Here is a 21,840-nt window from a genome sequence, read left to right as displayed (position 1 = left end):
GTTGGGGGTGCAGTGGATACTGTGGAAGGCTGTCAGAGGTTACAGCGGGACATTGATAGGATGCAAAACTGGGCTGAGAAGTGGCAGATGGAGTTCAACCCAGATAAGTGTGAAGTGGTTCATTTTGGTAGGTCAAATATGATGGCAGAACATACTATTAATGGTAAGACTCTTGGCAGTGTGGCGGATCAGAGAGATCTTGGGGTCCGAGTCCATAGGACTGCAGCACAGGTTGACTCTGTGGTTACGAAGGCATATAGTGTATTGGCCTTCATCAACCGTGGGATTGAATTTAAGAGCGAAGAGGTAATGGTACAGCTATATAGGACCCTGGTCAGACCCCACTTGGAGTACTGTGCTCAGTTCTGATCACCTCACTACAGGTAGGACTTGCATGCAGAGAAAACTCTAATCTCAAACCTCCGCTGCCTTGTGACTACCCGCTCATGGGGAAGGCCTCGGGATTAAACCTGGAGGGGGTGATCTGGAGCTGGAGTCCCTAAGTTGAGTTCAACGCTGACTGGTGACTCCCGCGACACGGCTGGTGCCAAACAGCATTGGTCTCTTTGGGTTCATCCGATGTGTGTGGATAATCATACTGGCCAGGCTTGCGTAACTGGACAGCTAGGCCATAACACTTACGGTCAACCCTGACTGACAGAGGAATTCCTCTCTCAGCTCAGCTGATGGCTAGGTTGCATAAACTGAGGTGAGCAGGGGCTCCCGAGTGAAAAGCTGACCCAGCTCTTTACTTACCTCGACACTTCCCACTGCTGTCCCGCTGGAAGCCTTTATAGCAGTCGCACCTCCGTCCTCGTACACATCGCCCATACCTGCAGGAACACTCGTCGGAGTCGTCGTAGGAACTGTTATCTGCGCACGGAGACAAATCTCTTAAACCATGTCGGCCACACCTTGCCAATAATTTTAGCGAAGTTTGCTTTGAAACTAAGCTGGCTTTGAGACAGAGAATATTTCCTCTCAAGACTGTGCTTATAAATGGTTCAAGGTTTGTTGTTAGCAGGAGAATCAACACTCAGTGGCCACTTTATTAGCTACACCTGTACACCTCGTTAATGCAAGCGTCTAATCAGCCAATCAGGTGGCAGCATCTCAGTGCTTAAAAGCATGTAGACACGGTCAAGAGGTTCAGTTGTTGTTCAGACCAAACATCAGAATGGGGGAAGAAACGTGATCTAATTTACTTTGACCGTGGAATGATCGTTGGTGCCAGAGGGGATGGTTTGAGTATCTCAGAAACTGCCGATCTGGGACTAACACGCACAATGATCCCGAGTTTACGGAGGATGGTGCAAGAAAGAAGAGGCATCTGGTAAGCATCTGTGGGTGAAAATGCCTTGTGAGAGAGGTCAGAGGAGAATGGCCAGACTGGTTCAAACTGACAGTAATTCATATAGCCACACATTACAACAGTGGTGTGCAGAAGAGCACCTCTGAATGCACAACTCGAACCTTGAAGGAGATGGACTTCAGCAGCGGAAGACCAGGAATGTATCTAATAAAAGGGCCACCGAGTGTATATTTGCAAGCAATTACAAGAGGCAACAGGAACTCTTTATGTTTAAATATATTTTGTGTTTTTGCCCATTCTTTCCTGCTGCCGTTTGGGTGATTTGTTTTTTCTTTGGCGTGAGGGTTGATGTTCGTGTTGCTGTTTGCATGATTTGTTTTTTTTTAAATGGGTTGATGTTTTTCTTTGAAACAGCTTCAATGGCTTTCCTTGCTTCGTGGCTGTATCGCATCCAGTTCTGGTCGTCCCACTATAGACGAAGGATAGAACAGAGGAAACCTACAGCACAATACAGGCTCTTCGGCCCACAAAGCTGAGCCGAACACGTCCTTACCTTAGAAATTACCCAGGGTTATCCATAGCCTCTATTTTTCTAAACTCCATGTACTTCTCCAGGAGTCTCTTAGGAGACCCTATCATATCTGCCTCCACCACCGTCGTCGGCAGCCCATTCCTTGCGCTCACCACTCTCTGCATAAAAAACTTACCCCTGACATCTCCTCTGTACCCACTTCCAAGCAGGTTAAAACTCGTGCTAGCCATTTCAGCCCTGGGGAAAAAGCCTCTGGCCATCCACACGATCAATGGCTCTCATTATCTTAGACACCTGTATCAGGTCTCTTGTCACCCTCTGTTGCTTCAAGGAGAAAAGGCCGAGTTCACTCAACCTGTTCTCATAAGGCATGCTCCCCAATTCAGGCAACATTCTTGTAAATCTCCTCTGCACCCTTTCTATGGCTTCCACTTCCTTCCTGTAGTGAGGCGACCAGAACTGAGCTCTAAGTGGGGTCTAACTATACAGCTGCAACATTACCTCTGCACCTAAACTCAATCCCATGATTGATGAAGGCCAATACACCATATGCCTTAACCACAGAATCAACCTGCACAGCAGCTTTGAGCATCCTAAGGAATCGGACCCCAAGATCTCTCTGATCCTCCACACTGCCAAGAGTCTTAACATTAATACTATATTCTGCCATCATATTTGACCTACCAAAATGAACCACTTCACACTTATCTGGGTTGAACTCCATCTGTCACTTCTCAACCAGTTTTGCATCCTATCAATGTCCCGCTGTAACCTCTGACAGCCCTCCACACTATCCACAACACCCCCAACCTTTGTGTCATCGCAAACTTACTAACCCATCCCTCCACTTCCTCATCCAGGTCATTTATAAAAATCCACGAAGAGTAAAGGTCCCAGAACAGATCCCTGAGGCACTCCACTGGTGACTGACCTCCATGCAGAATATGACCCATCTACAACCACTCTTTGCCTTCTGTGGGCAAGCCAGTTCTGGATCCACAAAGCAATGTCCCCTTGGATCCCAAGCCTCCTTACTTTCTCAATAAGCCTTGAATGGGGTACCTTAACAAGTGCCTTGCTGAAATCCATATAAACTACATCTACTGCTGTACCTTCACTTAACACCCTGGTTAAGAGCTTTACTGCTATGCCATGGGTGTCTCATTTTCGCATTTCGGGACGAGCAAGCTGTTCTGCTTTCGGCCTGTTTGGGATTTGTGCTGAGGTAAGGGGCTCTGTCGTCCAGCTTAGGAATGCGGTGTCGGCCGATCAGGGTGGTGAACGCTGGGCGGAGAGGCTTTTGGTGGGGGGGGGGGGGGTGGCCACGGGTGTGGGTCCAGGTCTTTTTGGCGGGAGCTGGGAGAGGACAGGAGGGAAGATCGCTGAGCCTGCCATCCCTGCTGCAACAGGGTGTGCAGGCAAATGGCTTCACGAAGGAACAGCTAATACTCCCGTGGGGGTGCTTGTTCGTTCAAGATGGGTTTCGAGCAACACCCTGGGTGTGCACTTTCACACAGACTGAGCGTCCAGTGCAGGGGTTAAAGACAACTTATTTGCATGCTTGACTGCTTAATTATAATGGGCCTTTTTGCTTTTTCCCCTTTTCTTTAATAACTCTTTGGTTAAGTTAACGTTGATAAATATGCTTCTTTATAATTGTATGCAGGGTACCGTCTGTTATTTCTTGCCGACGGGGGGCAGTAAATCATGCAGCGTTCACACAAACTGGGGTTCGGGTGGGTGACCTTACGGGTCTAGTGGGACCAAAGTCGCACACACCCTAGGCGTACAGAGCCCGTGAAAGTGGGTTCCTCGCCGCGGAGTCCAGTGGATGTTAGCGAGGGGCTAACGAGCTACACTTCCAGTGACGCACAGTAAAAAGGGGCTTCACTAGTTTACTTATTTTGAGATAGAGCATGTGAGCCACACACACCGATTTAGCCCCAGCCTTATCACGGGACAATTTACAATGACCAATTAACCTACCAACCGGTACGTCTTCACTGTGGTAATCCAGTGATCTGCCCGAATAACTCCACCTCACTCTCCTCGTCAAATCTGCCCTCTCTTTACAGCCAGCTCGAGTTATCCCTCGGGGTTTTAAACAGATTAAAGGCTGTACGCCGATGCAACTGCGGAGAGAAAGTGTGTGTGTGTGTGGGGGGGGGGGGGGAACACCTTGCAAGCTCACCGTCACTGCTCTGCGATGTGTCCAGCTGCTCCCGCCGGCTCCGGTCCGCGCGCCGCCCCGGACGCGGGCCTGGAACCCACCGCGTGGCGTTACACAGGTGGGGGAAGTTGGCTGCGAAAGACGAGACCTCACGTTAGTGGATTCGTGAACAACTTTGGGGAAGGGGGGCAGACGGGTGGATCCGACTCCTGAACCGCTCCTCCTATCCAATCCCAGGATCACTTTCGCGAATCCCCTGAATCTAAGGTTCCAGGTTCGGATCCCGCTCGCTCAGGACTAGTAGCACTCACTTTGAGGCGAAGGAACTTGGAAGCCGGCCCTTCATGAGGAGCCTGGTTCTCTGTTCCTTCACCTCAGATGGTATGTCGAGACGGGTTGGGGAAATCAAGTTGAAACCTGTCGAATATCGAAAGGCCTAGATAGAGTGGATGTAGAGAGGATGTTTCGTACAGTGGGGAGTCTAGAAGAGAGGGCATAGCCTCTGTATAGAGAGATGTCCTTTTAGAACGGAGATGAGGAGGAATTTCTTCAGTCAGAGGGTGGTGAATCTGTGGAATTCATTGCCACCAGCGGCTGTGGAGGCCAAATCATTGGGTGCACTTCAAAGAGAGATTGATAGGTTCTAAATCCATAAGGGCGCCAGAGGTTACGCAGACAAGGCAGGAGAACATGGTTGAGAGGGATAATAGATCAGCAATGCTGGAATGGCGGAGCAGACTTAATGGACGGAATGGCCTAATTCTGCCCTGTGGACGCACACGGTGAAACCTGACGCTTGCATTTCTGGAGCAACCCGACCGGGTGCGAGTGTTGCCCTACGTTCTGGCGCCAGCGTAGTGCGCCCACGCTGTTCAGCGGAACAGGGCAAGCAACAAGAGCAATGGAGGCTCCTTTCCTCCCTCCCACAGGACAGGCCTCAGGGCCTCGAGCGGACTCGCAGACCTGCTCGCCCAGAAGGCGGACAGAGGACAACCACTGGGTCACTGCTAGGGTGATTTTTGGGTTTAGCGCATTTAGTAAATAACATCGGCCACCAACCTTCAATTCTGAATATGGGTTGTAGGTTTATTTTGAAATGCAGCTCTGAACTACAGGTTCCTAAAAGCCTTGAACCACAGGCCAAGCAGACCGGGAAAAAGGCACTGAATGGACTGTCTACATATGCATGAATCCAATCAGCATCCCACTGCATGGGTACGAGGGAAATTAACACTTGGGTGTGACGGTGGGACAATCCAGGCATTTGAAACTGTTACACGTAGTTCAAAGGAAGCATTGTAAATTTGAATTTGTTTGGAATGTCTTGAAATTTCTTTGATATTTGGCATATAAAACGTGTGTAGTGATGGGCACAGGCAGACCCTTCCACTGAAAGCCTTTCCATACGGTGCCTGCTGTACCTTGCTTTGTCGAATAAAGATCCGCTTCATATCTACCAGTACTTTTCTTCATTCATACGACTCAGGTTGCATCACCCGCAGACTGCGTTAAGGGAAAGTCTCAGGCCAGTTTCCTTATCCCCGTACGTTGTTACGCAGCACAGGAGCGAGGTAGGGCACCTGGCTGAATGTCACCGCAACAACAAACTCTCGGTCAACGTCAGAGCCGATTATCGACCTCAGGAAGGGGAAGTTGCATGAGCAGGCACCAGTATTTTTTTTGAGTTATTTTCCTGTTTCTTTTGTGTTTCTTATTTAGCGGAGTTCTCTTTATCTAGTTTTACGAGGGGTGATTGATAAGTTTGTGGCCTAAACTAGGAGTGAATTTTAGAAAACCTAGCACATTTATTTTTCAACATAGTCCCCTCCTACATTGACACACTTAGTCCAGCGGTCGTGGAGCGTACGAATCTTGGACCTCCAGGAAGTGTCCATAGCAGGGGTGACTGATAAATTCATTGCCTAAGGTAGAAGGAGATGAGTTATACAGCTCTCGTTACGTGCACACGCAGTTCAACTCTTTGAGTGATTATGCAGAAAGTTTGAAGTTAATAACTCATCAGGGGTGATTGATATGTTCGTGACCTAAGGTAGAAGGAGATGAGTTATTAACTTCAAACTTTCTGCATAATCACTCAAAGAGTTGAACTGCACGTGCATGTAACGAGAGCTGTATAACTCATCTCCTTCTACCTTAGGCAATGAATTTATCAATCACCCATCTGTGGACACTTCCTGGAGGTCCAAGATCCGTATGCTCCACGACCGCTGGACTAAGTGTGTAATTGTAGGAGGGGACTGTGTTGAAAAATAAATGTGCTAAGGTTTTCTAAAACTGACTCCTCCTACCTTAGGCCACAAACTTATCAATCACCCCTCGTAGGACTTACCTGAAGATCAGGTCATATTTATGCAGAAATAGAGAAAATTCTAAAAGGTACACCAACTTTCTGGCACCTCTATGTGACGTTTTCCTTGGTGTATCGGACGCTGTTGTAAGTAAGCTTCCACTCTGGCTGGGCACCCACACACTTGTACACAGGACAAATGAACTGTTTCGACTTTGCCCGACCTGCTGAGTTCCTCCGGCACTTTGTCAGTTCCACTTTGGCACCTGCTGCCCCATGCTAGATGACTTCACTAAAGACACTTTTTTTTCCGGTAAAAGACCGGAGCGATCGTCGGCCCGTTACTCCCTTGTCGGAGCCGAGCTTTTGTAGTGTGAACCAAAGTCTCGAGGGTGCAGGATGGTTGCGACGTGTACGGGCACGAGAGCTTTTACTGTTCGCATGATCTGTGCTTTTCTCCCCCTTTCTCTGCACATTGGGTATTTGACCACCTTTTTTAAAAGGGGATGCGCTGGGTTCCTTTGCCGGTAAGGAGACAAAACTCAAGGTTCTATAATGCACGGGTACTTCGATAATAAATACACTTTGAAATTTGTAGCTTCTTTCTCCTTCTCTCCATCGGATCCCTGTCCCGTCACTGCACAGGCGGTGAAGGAGGGACTGAGATCATAGGCAAAGACGTACTGTCGGAAACAGAATTAGGCCATTCAGCCCATTGAGTCTGCTCTGCCGTTCTATCACGGCTGATTCATTATCCCTCTCAACCCCATTCTCCTGCCTTCTCCCCGTAACCTTTAATGCCCTTACCAATCAAGATCCTATCAGCCTCTGCTTTAAATCTACCCAATGCCTTGGCCTCACAGCCGTTCAAGGCGATGAATTCCACAAATTCACCACCCTCTGGCTAAAGAAATTCCTCCAAATCTCTATTCAGAGGCTGTGCCCCTTTGGTTCTGCACTTCCCCACATATTTAATTTGCCATTTACCTGCGCACATCTCAATTTCTCAATTTTGTTTAGATCTAGCTGTACCGATTCTACTGCCTGCACCCCCCCCACCCCATCGCCCCATTCTTCTACACTCCAATGAGTATGGAAAATCATGAGTCTGACCTCTGAGGGACACCCTGTTTGGGATTGGTCCCTTTCAGTGCTGACAACACTAACTTGCGTGGAAAAGCAAATTATGCAGAAGGTATGGAGAGTCTGCTGGGAGATATTGATAGGTTAAGCGAGTGGGCAAGGGTCTGGCAGATGGAGCACAATGTTGGAAGATGCGGGGTCATCCACTTTGGAAGGGGTAAAGTGGAAGAGCAGATTAGTATTTAAATGGTTAGAAGATTGCAGCAGGCTATCAAGAAGACAAATGAAATGTTGGCCTTTGTTGCCGGAGGGACTGAATTTAAGAGCAGGGAGGCCACGCTGCAACTGTACAGGGTTCTGGTGAGGCCGCACCCGGAGTACCGTGTGCAGTTCTGGTCTCCTGACTCGAGGAAGGATATACTGGCTTTGGAGGCGGTGCAGAGGAGGTTCACCAGGTTGATTCCAGAGATGAGGGGGTTAACCTATGAGGAGAGATTGAGTTGCCTGGGATTGTACTCACTGGAATTCAGAAGGATCAGAGGCAATCTTATAGAAACATTAAAAATTATGAAAGGGGAGGATAAGATAGAGGCAGGAAAGTTGTTTCCACTGGGAGGTGAGACTAGAACGAGGGGACGTATCCTCAGGATTCGGGGGAGTAGATTTAGGATGGAGATGAGGAGGAACTGCTTTTCCCAGAGAGTGGGGAATCTGTGGAATTCTCTGCCCAGTGGAGCAGTGGAGGCTGCCTCAGTAAATATATTTAAGACGAGGTTGGATAGATTTTTGCACAGTAGGGGAATTAAGGGTCATGGGGAAAAGACAGGTAGGTGGAGATTTAATCCATGGCCAGATCAGCCATGATCCTATTGAATGGCGGGGCAGGCTTGACGGGCCAGATGGCTGGCTCCTGCTCCTCTTTCTTATGAACCCCTGACATTCGGGGTGCCCCCGCTCCTCACCTGACATCCTCGGGGGGCAGATGTGGCACTCCAGCCCCCAGGCCAGGCCGTGTTGGCAGCAGCACTCCGAGAAGGTGGTGTGATGCCCGAGGACGGGGTGGCTGCACGTGAGGTCACTGTTGAGGCGCTTCCAGCAAAGGTCCCGCTCCATCTCCGGCCGGTCTGTGCACAACGGGGGGAAAGGATCGTCAATGTGTGTCCTCGTCCACTACAGCCCTGACTCCCTGTCCCTCCCATCCTTGGACAATTGTACTCCAAGCCCAGCAGGAAATTATTCCCAGGAGGAATAACATCACATTTCCACTTCTCCTTGAAGAAATGGCCATTGATGTTTGGACTGTGAGAAACTTTTATGGGCAGTACAATAGCACAGCAAAGGGGAGTTACAGGAGCCTGAAGACAGACACAACACACACCCTCACCATTTTAGGAACAGCTTTCTGTCGGATTTCTGAACGGGACGATGACCCCTCGCATATTTTCCGCCCGACCTATTTAATTTTCTAATACTGCAGCTTCATATTGTGATTTGTTTAATGCTTTTCACTGTACTGCTGCCACAAAGCAACACGTTTCACAACCTGATATTGAACCTGATCCCGATTCACGTCCAAGAAGACCACACCCTCCGTCGTAGGGGATTGGAGGCTCGCGTCCCTCAATGACCCGGAGAGCTGTGTTGGCTGGAGTCAGGGCCTCGTGCTTTGGCTCATGGTAGGGTCACCCATGCCAAGCATGGGTCAAAGGGTAGAGGTCAGACTGAGAGTGGCCCACCGGTCCTCCAGGTTCGGGGGGTGGGGGGTATGTGGGGTTCAGCTCAGGGTGAACAACCCTGGCTGGCCAAAAAGACAGTCATTCCAGAAATACCAGTCTTCGACAGAGATGGAGGACCTACCGTTGAGGACCAGGGGCTGCACACAACGCCTCTTCACCGTGTCGAAGGTCATCGGCGGCACGCAGGCGCAGGTGAAGGACCCCTTAGTGTTGATGCACCTGGCGTTGGGGCAGCTCTGGAGGTCCTGGCACTCATCGACATCTGAGAAAAGGACAGAGTCACTCCCACAAGACCCCATCCGACAGTGGATGCTCGACCACCCCTTCCCTCCTTTAATGCCAGCCAGGACAGAAGGCCGCCTCACTTTTCTAAACCCCAGCGAGCGCTGGGACCGGGGCCTTCAAGCGCTCCAACCCCTCAAACCCCTTTCTGCAGAAGATCGTGAACACAACCCAGCACATCACACAAACCAATCTTCCACCCTTGGACTCACTTTACACTGCACGCTGTCGGAGCAGAGCTGCCAGGATAATCAAGGACACGACCCACCCAGCCAACACACTTTTTGTCCCTCTTCCCTCCGGGAGAAGGTCCAGGAGCTTGAAGATTCGTACGGCCAGATTTGGGATCAGCTTCTTTCCAACTGTGATAAGACTGCTGAACGGATCTTGACCCGGATCTGGGCCGTACCTTCCAAATATCCCGACCTATCTCTTGGTTTTTTTTGTTACTCTCCCTTTTCTATTTTCTAATTATGATTGATAATTTAAATTTTTATTATATTTACTTTGATTTGTACTCCAGGGAGCGCGAAGCACTGAATCAAATATCGCTGTGATGATTGTACGCTCTAGTATCAATCGTTTGGCGACAATTAAGTGATAAAGTATTTCATCCCCGGATCTTTCTTGGGATTGAGTTCAAGAGCCGTGAGGTAATGTTACAGCTATATAAGACCTTGTCAGACCCCACTGTGTGTTCAGTTCAGGTCACGTCACTACAGGTAGGATGTGGATGCTATAGAGAGAGTGCAGAGGAGATTTACAAGGCTGTTGCCTGGTTTGGAGGGTGTACCTTATGAGAACAGGTTGAGTGAACTTGGCCTTCTCTCCTTGGAGCGACTGGGGATGAGAGGTGACTCAATAGAGGTGTACGAGATGATGAAAGGCATTGACTGTGTGAATAGTCAGAGTCTTTTTCCCTAGGGCTGAAATGGCTAACACGAGGGGGCACCGTTTTAAGGCACAATGGAGATGTTGGGCTAAGTTTTTCACACAGGGAGTGGTAGGTGCGTGGAATGAGCTGCCAGCGATGGTGGTGGAGGTGGATACAACTGGAAATTTTAGATAGGTTCATGGAGTTATAAAAATAGAGGGCTTTGCAGTAGGGAAACTCTAGGCAATTTCATGAGGAGGTTACATGGCTGGCACAACATTGTGGGCCGAAGGGCCTGTAATGTGCTGTAGATTTCTATGGTCTATGTTCTAAACCTCTTCTAAGCCCTCATGATGATGGAACATTGTGTCAGGCAGCAGCCGATCATGAGTCTTTGGGCATCCTTTACCCAAGGACGCGCTGTCCACTGTCCGTCTATTGACAAACCTCTACAGGTGCACAGCATCCATGTGCGTGTCGCTAATTAAAGATGATCTTCATCTTCCTTTAGGAAGGAACACCCACCCCAGGTTTTGCTCCCTTGGGAATCGGAACTGGAAGATGAACGGCTTCCCGTTTATTTGCATCTTGCCAGTTCCCCACCATGCACGGGGACTTTATCCTCTCATCTGCTTGTCACAGTTGGTCTTATCTTTCTAACCCAGATGTTTTCAGTGATTCTAACGTCTGTCTCCCAGATGCTTATGCAGAATCGGCTCTAACCCCCCCCCCCCAGATGTTTGCAGAGATGCAACATATCGATGCAGCTATAGACGAGTCAAGACTGCGGCTAAATTTCACTAGGGGATTTGGCTGGTCAGCTAAAACACTGGAAAACTTCTACAAGTGTATTGTGAAGAGCGTTCTGGCTAGCTGGCACAGGACTGGAGCAAGTTATAACCATATAACCGTATAACAATTACAGCACAGAACCAGGCTATCTCGGCCCTTCTAGTCTGTGCCGAACGCTTACTCTCACCTAGTCCCACCGACCTGCACTCAGCCCATAACCCTCTATTCCTTTCCTGTCCATATCCCTATCCAATTTTACTTTAAATGACAATACCGAACCTGCCTCTACCACTTCTACTGGAAGCTCGTTCCACACAGCTACCACTCTCTGAGTAAAGAAGTTCTCCCTCGTGTTACCCCTAAACTTTTGCCCCCTCACTCTCAACTTGTGTCCTCTTGTTTGAATCTCAATGGAAAAAAGCCTATCCACGTCAACTCTATCTATCGCCCTCAGAATTTTAAATACCTCTATCAAGTCCCCCCTCAAACTCCAAGGATGAAGACCTAACTTATCCAACCTTTCCCTGTAACAGGTGCAGAAACTTGTAAAATTAGTCAGCTGCATCGTGGGTATCAGCCTCTGTGGTATCCAGGACATCTTCAAGGAGCGGTGGCTGAGGAAGGCAGCATCCATCAATAAGGACCCCCACCACCCAGGACAGGCCCTCTTCTCATTGCCACCATCAGGGAGGAGGTACAGGAGCCTGAAGACACACACTCAGCGATTCAGGAACAGCTTCTTCCCCTCTGCCATCAGGGACAGGGTACAGGAGCCTGAAGACACACACTCAACGATTCAGGAACAGCTTCTTCCCCTCTGCCATCAGGGAGGAGGTACAGGAGCCTGAAGACACACACCCAGCGATTCAGGAACAGCTTCTTCCCCTCTGCCATCAGGGAGGAGGTACAGGAGCCTGAAGGCACACACCCAGCGATTCAGGAACAGCTTCTTCCCCTCTGCCATCAGGGAGGAGGTACAGGAGCCTGAAGACACACACTCAACGATTCAGGAACAGCTTCTTCCCCTCTGCCATCAGGGAGGAGGTACAGGAGCCTGAAGACACACACTCAACGATTCAGGAACAGCTTCTTCCCCTCTGCCATCAGGGAGGAGGTACAGGAGCCTGAAGACACACACTCAACGATTCAGGAACAGCTTCTTCCCCTCTGCCATCAGGGAGGAGGTACAGGAGCCTGAAGGCACACACTCAGCGATTCAGAACAGCTTCTTCCCCTCTGCCATCCGATTTCTGAATAGCCATTGAACTCGTGAACAATACCTCACTACATATTTTATTTCTGTATTTTCCTGCACTATTTATTTTAACTATTTAATAGACATACTGGTTGTAACTGAGTTTTTTCTCTATATTTACTTATCATGTATTTCATTGTACTGCTGGGTAATATCAAGGAATTTCAGCACTTATGCCAGTGATATTGAACCTGATTCTGACGTCTGTCTTCCAGAAGTTTATATAGAATCCGTTCTAACACCCAGATGTTTTCAGTGATTCTGATGTCTAACCCAGATATTTTAACAATATCTGCTCTAACACCCAGATGTTTTCAGTGATTCTGATGTCTAACCCAGATGTTTTAACAAGATCTGCTCTAACACCCAGATGTTTTCAGTGATTCTGATGTCTAACCCAGATGTTTTAACAATATCTGCTCTAACACCCAGATGTTTTCAGTGATTCTGATGTCTAACCCAGATGTTTTAACAATATCTGCTCTAACACCCAGATGTTTTCAGTGATTCTGATGTCTAACCCAGATGTTTAACAAGATCTGCTCTAACACCCAGATGTTTTCAGTGATTCTGATGTCTAACCCAGATGTTTTAACAAGATCTGCTCTAACACCCAGATGTTTTCAGTGATTCTGATGTCTAACCCAAATGTTTTAACAAGATCTGCTCTAACACCCAGATGTTTTCAGTGATTCTGATGTCTAACCCAAATGTTTTAACGTGATCTGCTCTAACACCCAGATGTTTGCAGGGAAACTGATGTCTATCTTCCAGATGTTCAGACAGCAGCAGCTCTAACCCCCAGATGTTTGCAGGGATTCTAACATCTGTCTTCCAGATGTTTACACAGCATGGACGCTGACCCCCAGATGTCCGCAAGGACGCGTAACTTCTCCGTGTTTATGCGACAGCTGCTCCCGATGCTTCGGGGGACCCGCCGGCGACGCAGGCTCGCTGCGTCCTCACCCCTTGGGTGCTCGCCGAACAAGCCCCTCCCGGCACCCGGTCCGTCCCGGTGCCCGAGCCCCACCGAAGGGCAGCGTCAGCCGGCGGGCCGGGGGGCCGGAAATCGTCCTCACCTAGACACTGGAGCAGTGAGCCATCGTAGTAGTAGCCTTGCTTGCAGTAGCACTCGAATCCGGGCTGCGTGTTCATGCAGAACCCCTCCTTGCAGATCTCCTGCCCGAATAACGTGCACTCGTCGATGTCTGGAATGGGGAGAGGAAAGGAGCTCGAGTTAGACAGATAGGCAGACACTTTATTGATCCCAAAGGAAATTACAGAGTTATGGCACAATATATTAGAAGAGTAGTAGAAATAATAAAAAAATAGGTTACCAGAAACAGCCTAACAGGAGGGAGTCATCACTTCCCCGGCTGTAAGTTGACTCATTATCGAGCCTAATGGCCGAGGGTAAGACTGACCTCTTTGGAGCAGCGCAGTTGTCTCAGTCTGTTACTAAAAGTGCTCCTCTGTTCAGCCAAGGTGGCACGCAGAGGGTGAGAAACATTGTCCAGAATTGCCAGGGTTTTCCGTCGGGTCCTTTGTTCTGCCGCGGCCTCCAGTGTGTCCGGTTTGACTCCTGTAACAGGGCCAGCCTTTCCAATCAGTTTATTGAGCCTGTCGGCATCACCCCGTGTCGATGCCATTGCCCTGGCTCACCACCGCGTGGAAGATTGTACTGGCGACAACAGGCCAGTAAGAACGTGTGAAGGGGAGCTCCCGCGAGCGGTACCCACGCCTGTCCGAGGTGGTGGCATTGCGGCTGAGGGCGACGGGGCGAGATTCCACCGAATGGGTTGGAGCGTGGAGCCAGGATCAAGTCTTGCTGCACTGGATTTCGAGCTGGAGATACGTCTCGACCAAAGGAGGTGTAAGGCGCTCCTTCCCTCCGCTAGCCTGCAGGTCACCCTTGCTTAACAGTGCAACGAAACACACAGAAACATAGAAAGCCTACAGCACACTACAGGCCCTTTGGCCCGCAAAGCTATGCTGAACATGTCCCTACCTTAGAAATTACCCGGGCTTACCCATAGCCCTCTGTTTTTCTAAGCTCCATGTACCTGTCCAGGAGTCTCTTAAAAGACCCTATCGTATCCGCCTCCACCACCGTTGCCCATTCCACTCACTCACCACTCTCCGCATAAAAAACTGACCCCTGACATCTCCTCTGTACCTACTCCCCAGCACCTTAAACCTGTGTCCTCTTGTGTTAGCCATTTCAGCCCTGGGGGAAAAGCCCTTGACTATCCACACAATCAATGCCTCTCCATCTTAAACCCTTCTATCAGGTAAAACTCTTAGGCACATATACATATAGCTGGGGTGCACAGTACTGTCATAATTTTATATATTGTACTGTACTGCTGCCACAAAAAATAAATTTTATGACATACATGAGTGATGATAAACCTGATTCTGATACGGGTCTCTATTGGGGACTGAGAGTGGGAAGGGAACAGGGAGAGGGAAAAGGGAAAGGGAGCGGGAAGCACCAAAGAGACATTCTGTAATGATCAAACCAATTCTTTGGAAATCAAATGACCTTGCCTGGTGAAGAAAGCACGTTGGCCTTCATAACAAGGGGAGTTGAGTACAGGAGCAAAGGGGTCATTCTGCAGCTGTACAGGGCCCTGGTGAGACCACACCTGGAGTATTGTGTTCGGTTTTGGTCTCCAAATTTGAAGAAAGACATTCTTGCTATTGAGGGAGTGCAGCATAGGTTCACGAGGTTAATTCCCGGGAGGGCGGGACTGTCATATGTTGAAAGATTAGAGCGACTGGGCTTGTATACACTGGAATTTAGAAGGATGAGAGGGGATCTGATTGAAACATATAAGATTATTAAGGGATTGGACACGCTAGAGGCAGGAAACATGTTCCCGATGTTGGGGGAGTCCAGAACCAAAGGCCACAGTTTAAGAATAAGGGGTAGGCCATTTAGGAAAAACTTTTTCACCCAGAGAGTAGTGGATCTGTGGAATGCTCTGCCTCAGAAGGCAGTGGAGGCCAATTCTCTGGATGTTTTCAAGAAAGAGTTAGATAGAGCTCTTAAAGATAGCGGAGTCAAGGGATCTGGGGAGAAGGCAGGAATGGGGTGCTGATTGTGGATGATCAGCCGTGATCACAGTGAATGCCGGTGCAGGCTCGAAGGGCCAAATGGCCTACTCCTGCGCCTGTTGTCTATTGTTTCAGGGTTGGGTGTATCTGCACCATCACTGCCCCTGGCACTCCTTCTCTGTTCCCCCTGTCCCTCATCCCCTCCTGTGGCGCTCTGCCCTCGCCATTCCCAACATCCTTTGCACCCGCCAGATTTACAAACTCGCCCTCTGCTCCACAGTGACAAACGCAGTACTGCGCAAAAGCCTCAGGCACTATACAGAGTGCCTATAAAAAGCACTCGCTCTCTTGGAAATTTCCACGTTTTATTGTTTTACAACGTCGAATCACAGTGGATTTAACTTGGCTTTTTTGACTCTGACCAACAGGGAGAGACTCTTTCGTGTCAAAGTGAAAACAGATCTTTGCAAAGTGACTTAAATTAACTACAAATATAAAACACAAACTAATCGATTGCGTAAGTAATATGTGCCTCGGACTTCTGCGTGGTAGAGTAGATATGGGTTCCCCATCCAAACTTGCTAGTGGCTCCAGACTGTAACAGTGTGACAGGTGATGGCTCGGAGATGTAGTGGGCCAAGCGGTGGCAGATGCAGTTTCATGGGGCCAGGTAAAAGGTCAGCCATTTTAGATAAGAGAGGAAAAAAAAAACTGGTCTGAATTTTTTTTTCAGTTGGCCTGCACAGAGATATAGTGACCCTTTAAGAACCTTTGTGAGGCGCCTTTAAGATCACAAAATATTCCCTGAGGCTTTGCAGAAGGACTCTAAACTATGGGGAAATATTAGAAGTGGTTGATGCTAAGGTGAAAAGGGTGCAGAGGACGTTTACAAGGATGCTGCCGGGACTGGAGGATTTGACGAATAGGTGAGGACTTTATTCCCTAGAAAACTGAGGAGAGATTTGCTAAAAGTATACTAAATTACGAGGGATATAGACAGGGTAAATGCAAGCAGGCTTTTTCCACTGAGGTTGGGCAGGACTACAACCAGAGGTCATGGGTTAAGGGTGAAAGGTGAAAAGTTTAAGGGGAACATGAGGGGAAAGTTCTTCACTCAGAGGGTGGTGAGAGCGTGGAATGAGCAAGTGGTGCATGAAAGCTCGATTTCAACGTTTAAGAGAAGTTTGGATGGGTACATGGATGGTAGGGGTATGGAGGGCTGTGGTCCCGGTGCAGGTCGATGGGAGTCTGCAGTTTAAATTCTTTTTTTTTGGCGTGGACCAGATGGTGCTCCATGAATCTAAAGGAGAGTTGAATTGGATTCTGGCGGTCATGCCCCTTGGGAGCCGAAAGCACTGATGGCAGTAGTGGGTCTGATGGTAACCTGGGATGGTAGAACGCCCACCCCACAGCTCTGGTGCACCCCGCACCCCGGTTCGATCCTGACCTGTGGAGTTTGCACGTTCTCCCTGTGACTGCCTGGGTTTCCCCGGGGTGCCCTGATTTCCTCCTAAAGACACACAGAATTGATGGGTAAATTGACTACTGTAATTTTCCACTGCTGTCAGTAGGTGGCAGCAGTGTGAGGTGAATACTTGGGAATTAGAGGGAGATGAAGACTGAGAAATTACCCAGTGAGCTATCATAGACACAATAGGCAGAATGGCCTCCTTTTACATCAAAATCTGGGAATCAGGACAACAAATATTTTGCTTCCTAGATACTTTTGGGTGTACCTTAAGGATATTGCACTGCTAATGTTGAAATTTTAATAATATTGAAAATAATATTGGAAATTTTAGTAATATTGAAAATAATATTGGAAATTTTAGTAATATTGAAATTCCCCTATCACACACCATTTTTAAGAAAATTTCTTGAATTTGTTATTTCAATTCATAATTCAAGTCAGAATAACTGATGCCAAGATTAAGGAAGGCATTTTTGTTGGTCCACGAATCAAACAGGACATCAATGACAGACAATTCGAAGAACTTCTAGTGGGGCCGGAGAAAATCACATGGAAGGCGTTCAAGGATGTTGTTGTAAGTTTTCTTGGAAACTACAGAGCACCGGACTACGTGCAGCTGGTTGACAACATGCTTCATGTATACAAAACCATGAAGTGCAACTTGTCACTAAAGATTCATTTTCTGCCTTCCCATTTAGACTTCTTCTCTGCCAATCGTGGCGCTGTCAGTGATGAGCTCGGTGAAAGGTTTCACCAGGACATTGTGGTCATGGAGAAACGTTACCAGGGCAACTGGAATCCATCTGATTATCATTGGACACTTCAGCGAGAAGCCTCAGACACTGAGTACAAATAAAAATCATCAACAAAGCATTTTTAGTTGAGCTGGACTCTTGCAAAGTGTCAGCGCTGTTTGCAATTAAACAAATTATATTCCACAAATGTTAATTTTTTGTTTCTCCAAATTCCCACGTGAAGCAAGTGGCCTGAAGCTATATTTGTGTTCAGCTTCAAGCGGCCTATCGCAAACAAAAACAAAAAATTCTGAGGAGACAACGCTTCCGAGAAAGGTTTGATCAAGGAGCTGGAACTTGAACAGGTGAGCAATTTGATTCTCGGTCACACTGGAGGCGGGGGAGGTGTCACCAGACTTGGGAGCAGTGCTGGTCAGACACAGGATGAGGATGAGTGCCTTAGGGTTTGATCCACCATTCCGGGCCCCAAACAGTCCTTCCAGGTGAGGCAACACTTCACTTGGGGCCATCTGTGCTCCCGGTGCAGCCTCCTCTACATCGGCGAGACCTGACGCAGACTGGGGGACTGCTCCGTCCACCACGACAGACAGGATCTTCCAGTTGCCACTCACTTCAGCTCTGCTTCACGTTCCCATTCGGATATGCCCATACATAGCCTCCTCTAGTGCCATGATGAGGAGCAACACCTCATATACCATCCGGGTAGTTTCCAGCCCCTTGGCATGGACATTGAATTCTCCAGCTTCTGATAATTCCCTCCCTCTCCCTTCCCCCATCCCAGTTTCACTCTGCCTCCTCTTCCAGCTGCCTATCACCCCCTCATGATTCTGCCTTCTTCTACTACCCATAGTGCTTTCCCCTTACATTCCTTCTTCACCTCTCCTGCCTATCCTCTCCCTGCTTCCCCTCCCCCACCCCTTGATCTCTCCTCTGATTGGTTTTTCACCCTCCCCCCCACCTTCTTTATAGGGCCCCTTCAGTCTGACGAAGGGTCTCGGCCCCGAAACGTTGACCGCTCGTTTCCACGGATGCTGCCCGGCCTGCTGAGTTCCTCCAGCTTGTTTGTAGGTGTTGATTAGGCCTTGATCTCTCTGAAACCTTTAGAACGTTGAAAGGCCCAGACAGAGTGGACGTGGAGAGGACGTTCTCCATAGTGGGGGGAGTCTAGGACTAGAGGGCACAGGCTCAGAACAGAAAGACATTCCTTTAGAACATAGATGAGGAATTTCTTCAGCCAGAGAGTGGTGAATCTGTGGAATTCATTGCCACAGGCAGCTGTGGAGGCCAAATCATTGGTTATACTTAAAGAGGAGGCTAATAGGTTCACAATTGGTAAGGAGAACGGGGTTGAGAGGGAAATAAATCAGCTGTGATCGAATAGTGGAGCAGACTCGATGGGCTGAATGAATACAAAGTTCCCATTATACTCGGAGTCCTGATGAAGGATCTTGGCCCAAAACGCTGACTGTTTACTCTTTTCCACAGACGCTGCCTGACCTGCTGAGTTCCCCCAGCATTTTGTGTGTACTACTTTGGAGTTCAAAGTTCAAATTTCAAAGTAAAGTTCAAAGTAAATTTTATTATCAGCGTACATACACGTCACCACATACAATCCTGAGATTCATTTCCCTGCGGGCATACTCATCAAATCTATAGAATAGCAACTGTAAACAAGATCAGTGAAAGATCAACCAGGGGGCAGAAGACAACAAACTGTGCAAATGCAAATATAAATAAATAGCGATAAATAACGAGAACACAAGATAAAGAGTCCTTAAAGTGAGATCATTGGTTGAGGGAACATCTCAATGGATGGGCAAGTGAGTGTAGTTACCCCCTTTGTTCAAGAGCCTGATGGTTGAGGGGTAGGAACTGCAAAAGGATTTCCAGCATTATCCTGAAACTGCTGAGGCCAGAGAGAGGTAAAATCTGGTGGTAACGGAACTGAACAATAGGGCAGGGGGCGAACACCCAGAAGCTGCCAAGGCATCGCCAGAGCGAAGAGCTGAGACGCACCTTGTGATCTTTAGCAGTGACTTGGACGAGGAGGTGGAAGAGTGGGCTAGTAAGTTTGCAGATAACGCGAAGGTTGGGGTGTTGTGCGCCGTGCAGAAGGTTGTCGTAGGTTATTACGGGACACTGATGGGAGGCAGAGCTGGGCTGAGAAGGGGCAGATGCAGTTCAACCCGTAAAAATGAGCTGATATGCTTTGGGAGGCCAAACGTGAAGGCAGAATAGAAGATTAATGTTAGGATTCTTAATCTTAGAGTCACAGAGAAGTACAGCACAGAAACAGGCCCTTCAGCCCATCTAGTCCATGCCAAAACCATTTAAACTGCCCACCCCCATCAACCTGCACTGGGATCATAGCCCCCCACACCCCTACCATCCACATCCACTTCTCTTCAACTTTGAAATCGAGCTCGCAGGCACCACTTGCGCTGGCAGCCTTGTTCCACACTCTCACCACCCTCCGAGTGAAGAAGTTTCCCCTCATGTTCCCCTTAAACTTATCACCTTTCACCCTTAACCCATGACCTCTGGTTGTAGCCCCTCCCAACACCAGTATACCATAGAACTATAGAACATTACAGCACAGAAACAGGCCTTTCGGCCCTTCTTGGCTGTGCTGAACCATTTTTCTGCCTAGTCCCACTGACCTGCACCCAGCCCATATCCCTCCATACACCTCTCATCCACGTACCTGTCCAAGTTTTTCTTAAATGTCAAAAGTGAGCCCGCATTTACCACTTCATCTGGCAGCTCATTCCACACTCCCACCACTCTCTGTGTGAAGAAGCCCCCCCCACCCCCATGTTCCCTTTAAACTTTTCCCCTTCACCCTTAACCCATGTCCTCTGGTTTTTTTCTCCCCTGGCCTCAGTGGAAAAAGCCTGCTTGCATTCACTCTATCTATACCCATCAGAATTTTATACACCTCTATCAAATCTCCCCTCATTCTCCTACGCTCCAGGGAATAAAGTCCTAACCTGTTCAACCTTTCTCTGTAACTCAGTTTCTCAAGTCCCGGCAACATCCTTGTAAACCTTCTCTGCACTCTTTCAACCTTATTAATATCCTTCCTGCAATTCGGTGACCAAAACTGCACTCAATACCCCTCATAGTTTTGTGTACCTCCGTCGAGCAATGTGGGGCCCAGATCCCTCAAAATTACCACACAAGTTGGTGGGGCGGTCGAGAAGGCGTTGGCCTTTGTTAGCTGAGGGGGTTGAGTTCAGGAGCTACAAGGTAATGCGGCTCTATAAAACCCTGGTTAGACCACGCCAACCAGTTCTGGTCGCCTCACTGCAGGAAGGATGTGGAAGCTTTAGAGAGGGGATGCTCCCTGGATCAGAGAGCATGCCTTACGAGGAAAGGCTGAGCGAGCGAGGGCTTTTTTCTCTTCGGAATGGAGAGGAATGGGAGGCGTACAAGATGATAAGAGGCATCGTCGATCGAGAGGACGGCCAGAAACTTTTCCCGGGGGCAGAAATGAGGAGGAAAGTGATTGGAGGAATGTATGGGGGGGGTGGGGGAGAGAGTGTGGGTGTGTGTGGATCGTGTGGTGGAGGCAGATACACCGGAGTCATTTAAGAGAGTCTCAGCCACAGAGCCCGGTGTTTGGACGATGGCTCGGGGCCCTGGGCCGAATCGGAAAGGCCGGGCACAGGCCGAATCGACGTGGCGGGGCCCGGGCCCCTAGAGCGTAATGAAGTGACTGTTTGGACGACCAGGCCCAATTGGCAAGGTCAGGGTGTGGGGGCCCGAGGGGAGGGACGAGCCAGTTCAGCTCGCTACCCTGCGATGCCTACTCGTCTCGGCGCTAAACTATGGCTCCCCGACTCTCATTGCCAGCTTCAGTTCGGAATGCTATTTGCTTGCATGGTTTGTAATCTTTCCGCTCTCCACGTTGGGCGTCTGACGTCTCTCTTAAAAAATGGGTCCCTCTGGTGTCGTTCCGTGACAAATCTCAAGCCTGTTTGATCACAAGTGAACTTTGAACCTTGAACTTTGAGACGGGCACAAGGATGTAAGGAAGGGGGAGGGAAGGGTTAGGTCAATCTTGGGGTGGGTCAAGAAGGCCAGCACAACATTGGGGGCCAAAGGGCCTGTACTGCGCGGTGTTCTAAACCCCCAGCACCCGGACTGGGTGCACTTACCTCTGTAGGTTGGCAGGCCAGTGCTGAACAAGTTGTCGTTGTCCACCAAG

At 48.8% G+C, this 21,840-nt stretch overlaps 1 protein-coding gene and 1 long non-coding RNA gene across 2 annotated transcripts in view; one reads left to right on the top strand and one right to left on the bottom strand.

Annotated features, from left to right (window-relative positions):
• Nucleotides 1-21,840, bottom strand: part of LOC132386156 (latent-transforming growth factor beta-binding protein 3-like) — a gene marked incomplete at its 5' end in the record, with an annotated part of 79,381 nt that overhangs the window by 4,457 nt on the left and 53,084 nt on the right. The window contains 6 exons of the mRNA XM_059958447.1: nucleotides 757-873; nucleotides 4,036-4,146; nucleotides 8,368-8,529; nucleotides 9,263-9,403; nucleotides 13,424-13,552; nucleotides 21,791-21,840. The exon at nucleotides 21,791-21,840 is cut by the window's right edge and continues 37 nt beyond it. Of these exons, the coding sequence (XP_059814430.1) occupies nucleotides 757-873; nucleotides 4,036-4,146; nucleotides 8,368-8,529; nucleotides 9,263-9,403; nucleotides 13,424-13,552; nucleotides 21,791-21,840 (710 nt within the window). The remainder of the gene's footprint in view (nucleotides 1-756; nucleotides 874-4,035; nucleotides 4,147-8,367; nucleotides 8,530-9,262; nucleotides 9,404-13,423; nucleotides 13,553-21,790) is intronic.
• LOC132386155 (uncharacterized) lies at nucleotides 13,561-18,515 on the top strand. The gene is made up of 3 exons (XR_009509418.1): nucleotides 13,561-15,921; nucleotides 17,313-17,449; nucleotides 17,574-18,515. It is a non-coding gene; the product is annotated as an uncharacterized LOC132386155 (long non-coding RNA).

This window comes from Hypanus sabinus, unplaced genomic scaffold (assembly GCF_030144855.1).
Source record: "Hypanus sabinus isolate sHypSab1 unplaced genomic scaffold, sHypSab1.hap1 scaffold_1037, whole genome shotgun sequence".
Taxonomy (NCBI): domain Eukaryota; kingdom Metazoa; phylum Chordata; class Chondrichthyes; order Myliobatiformes; family Dasyatidae; genus Hypanus; species Hypanus sabinus.
This window is presented reverse-complemented; position numbering and strand designations above follow the sequence as displayed.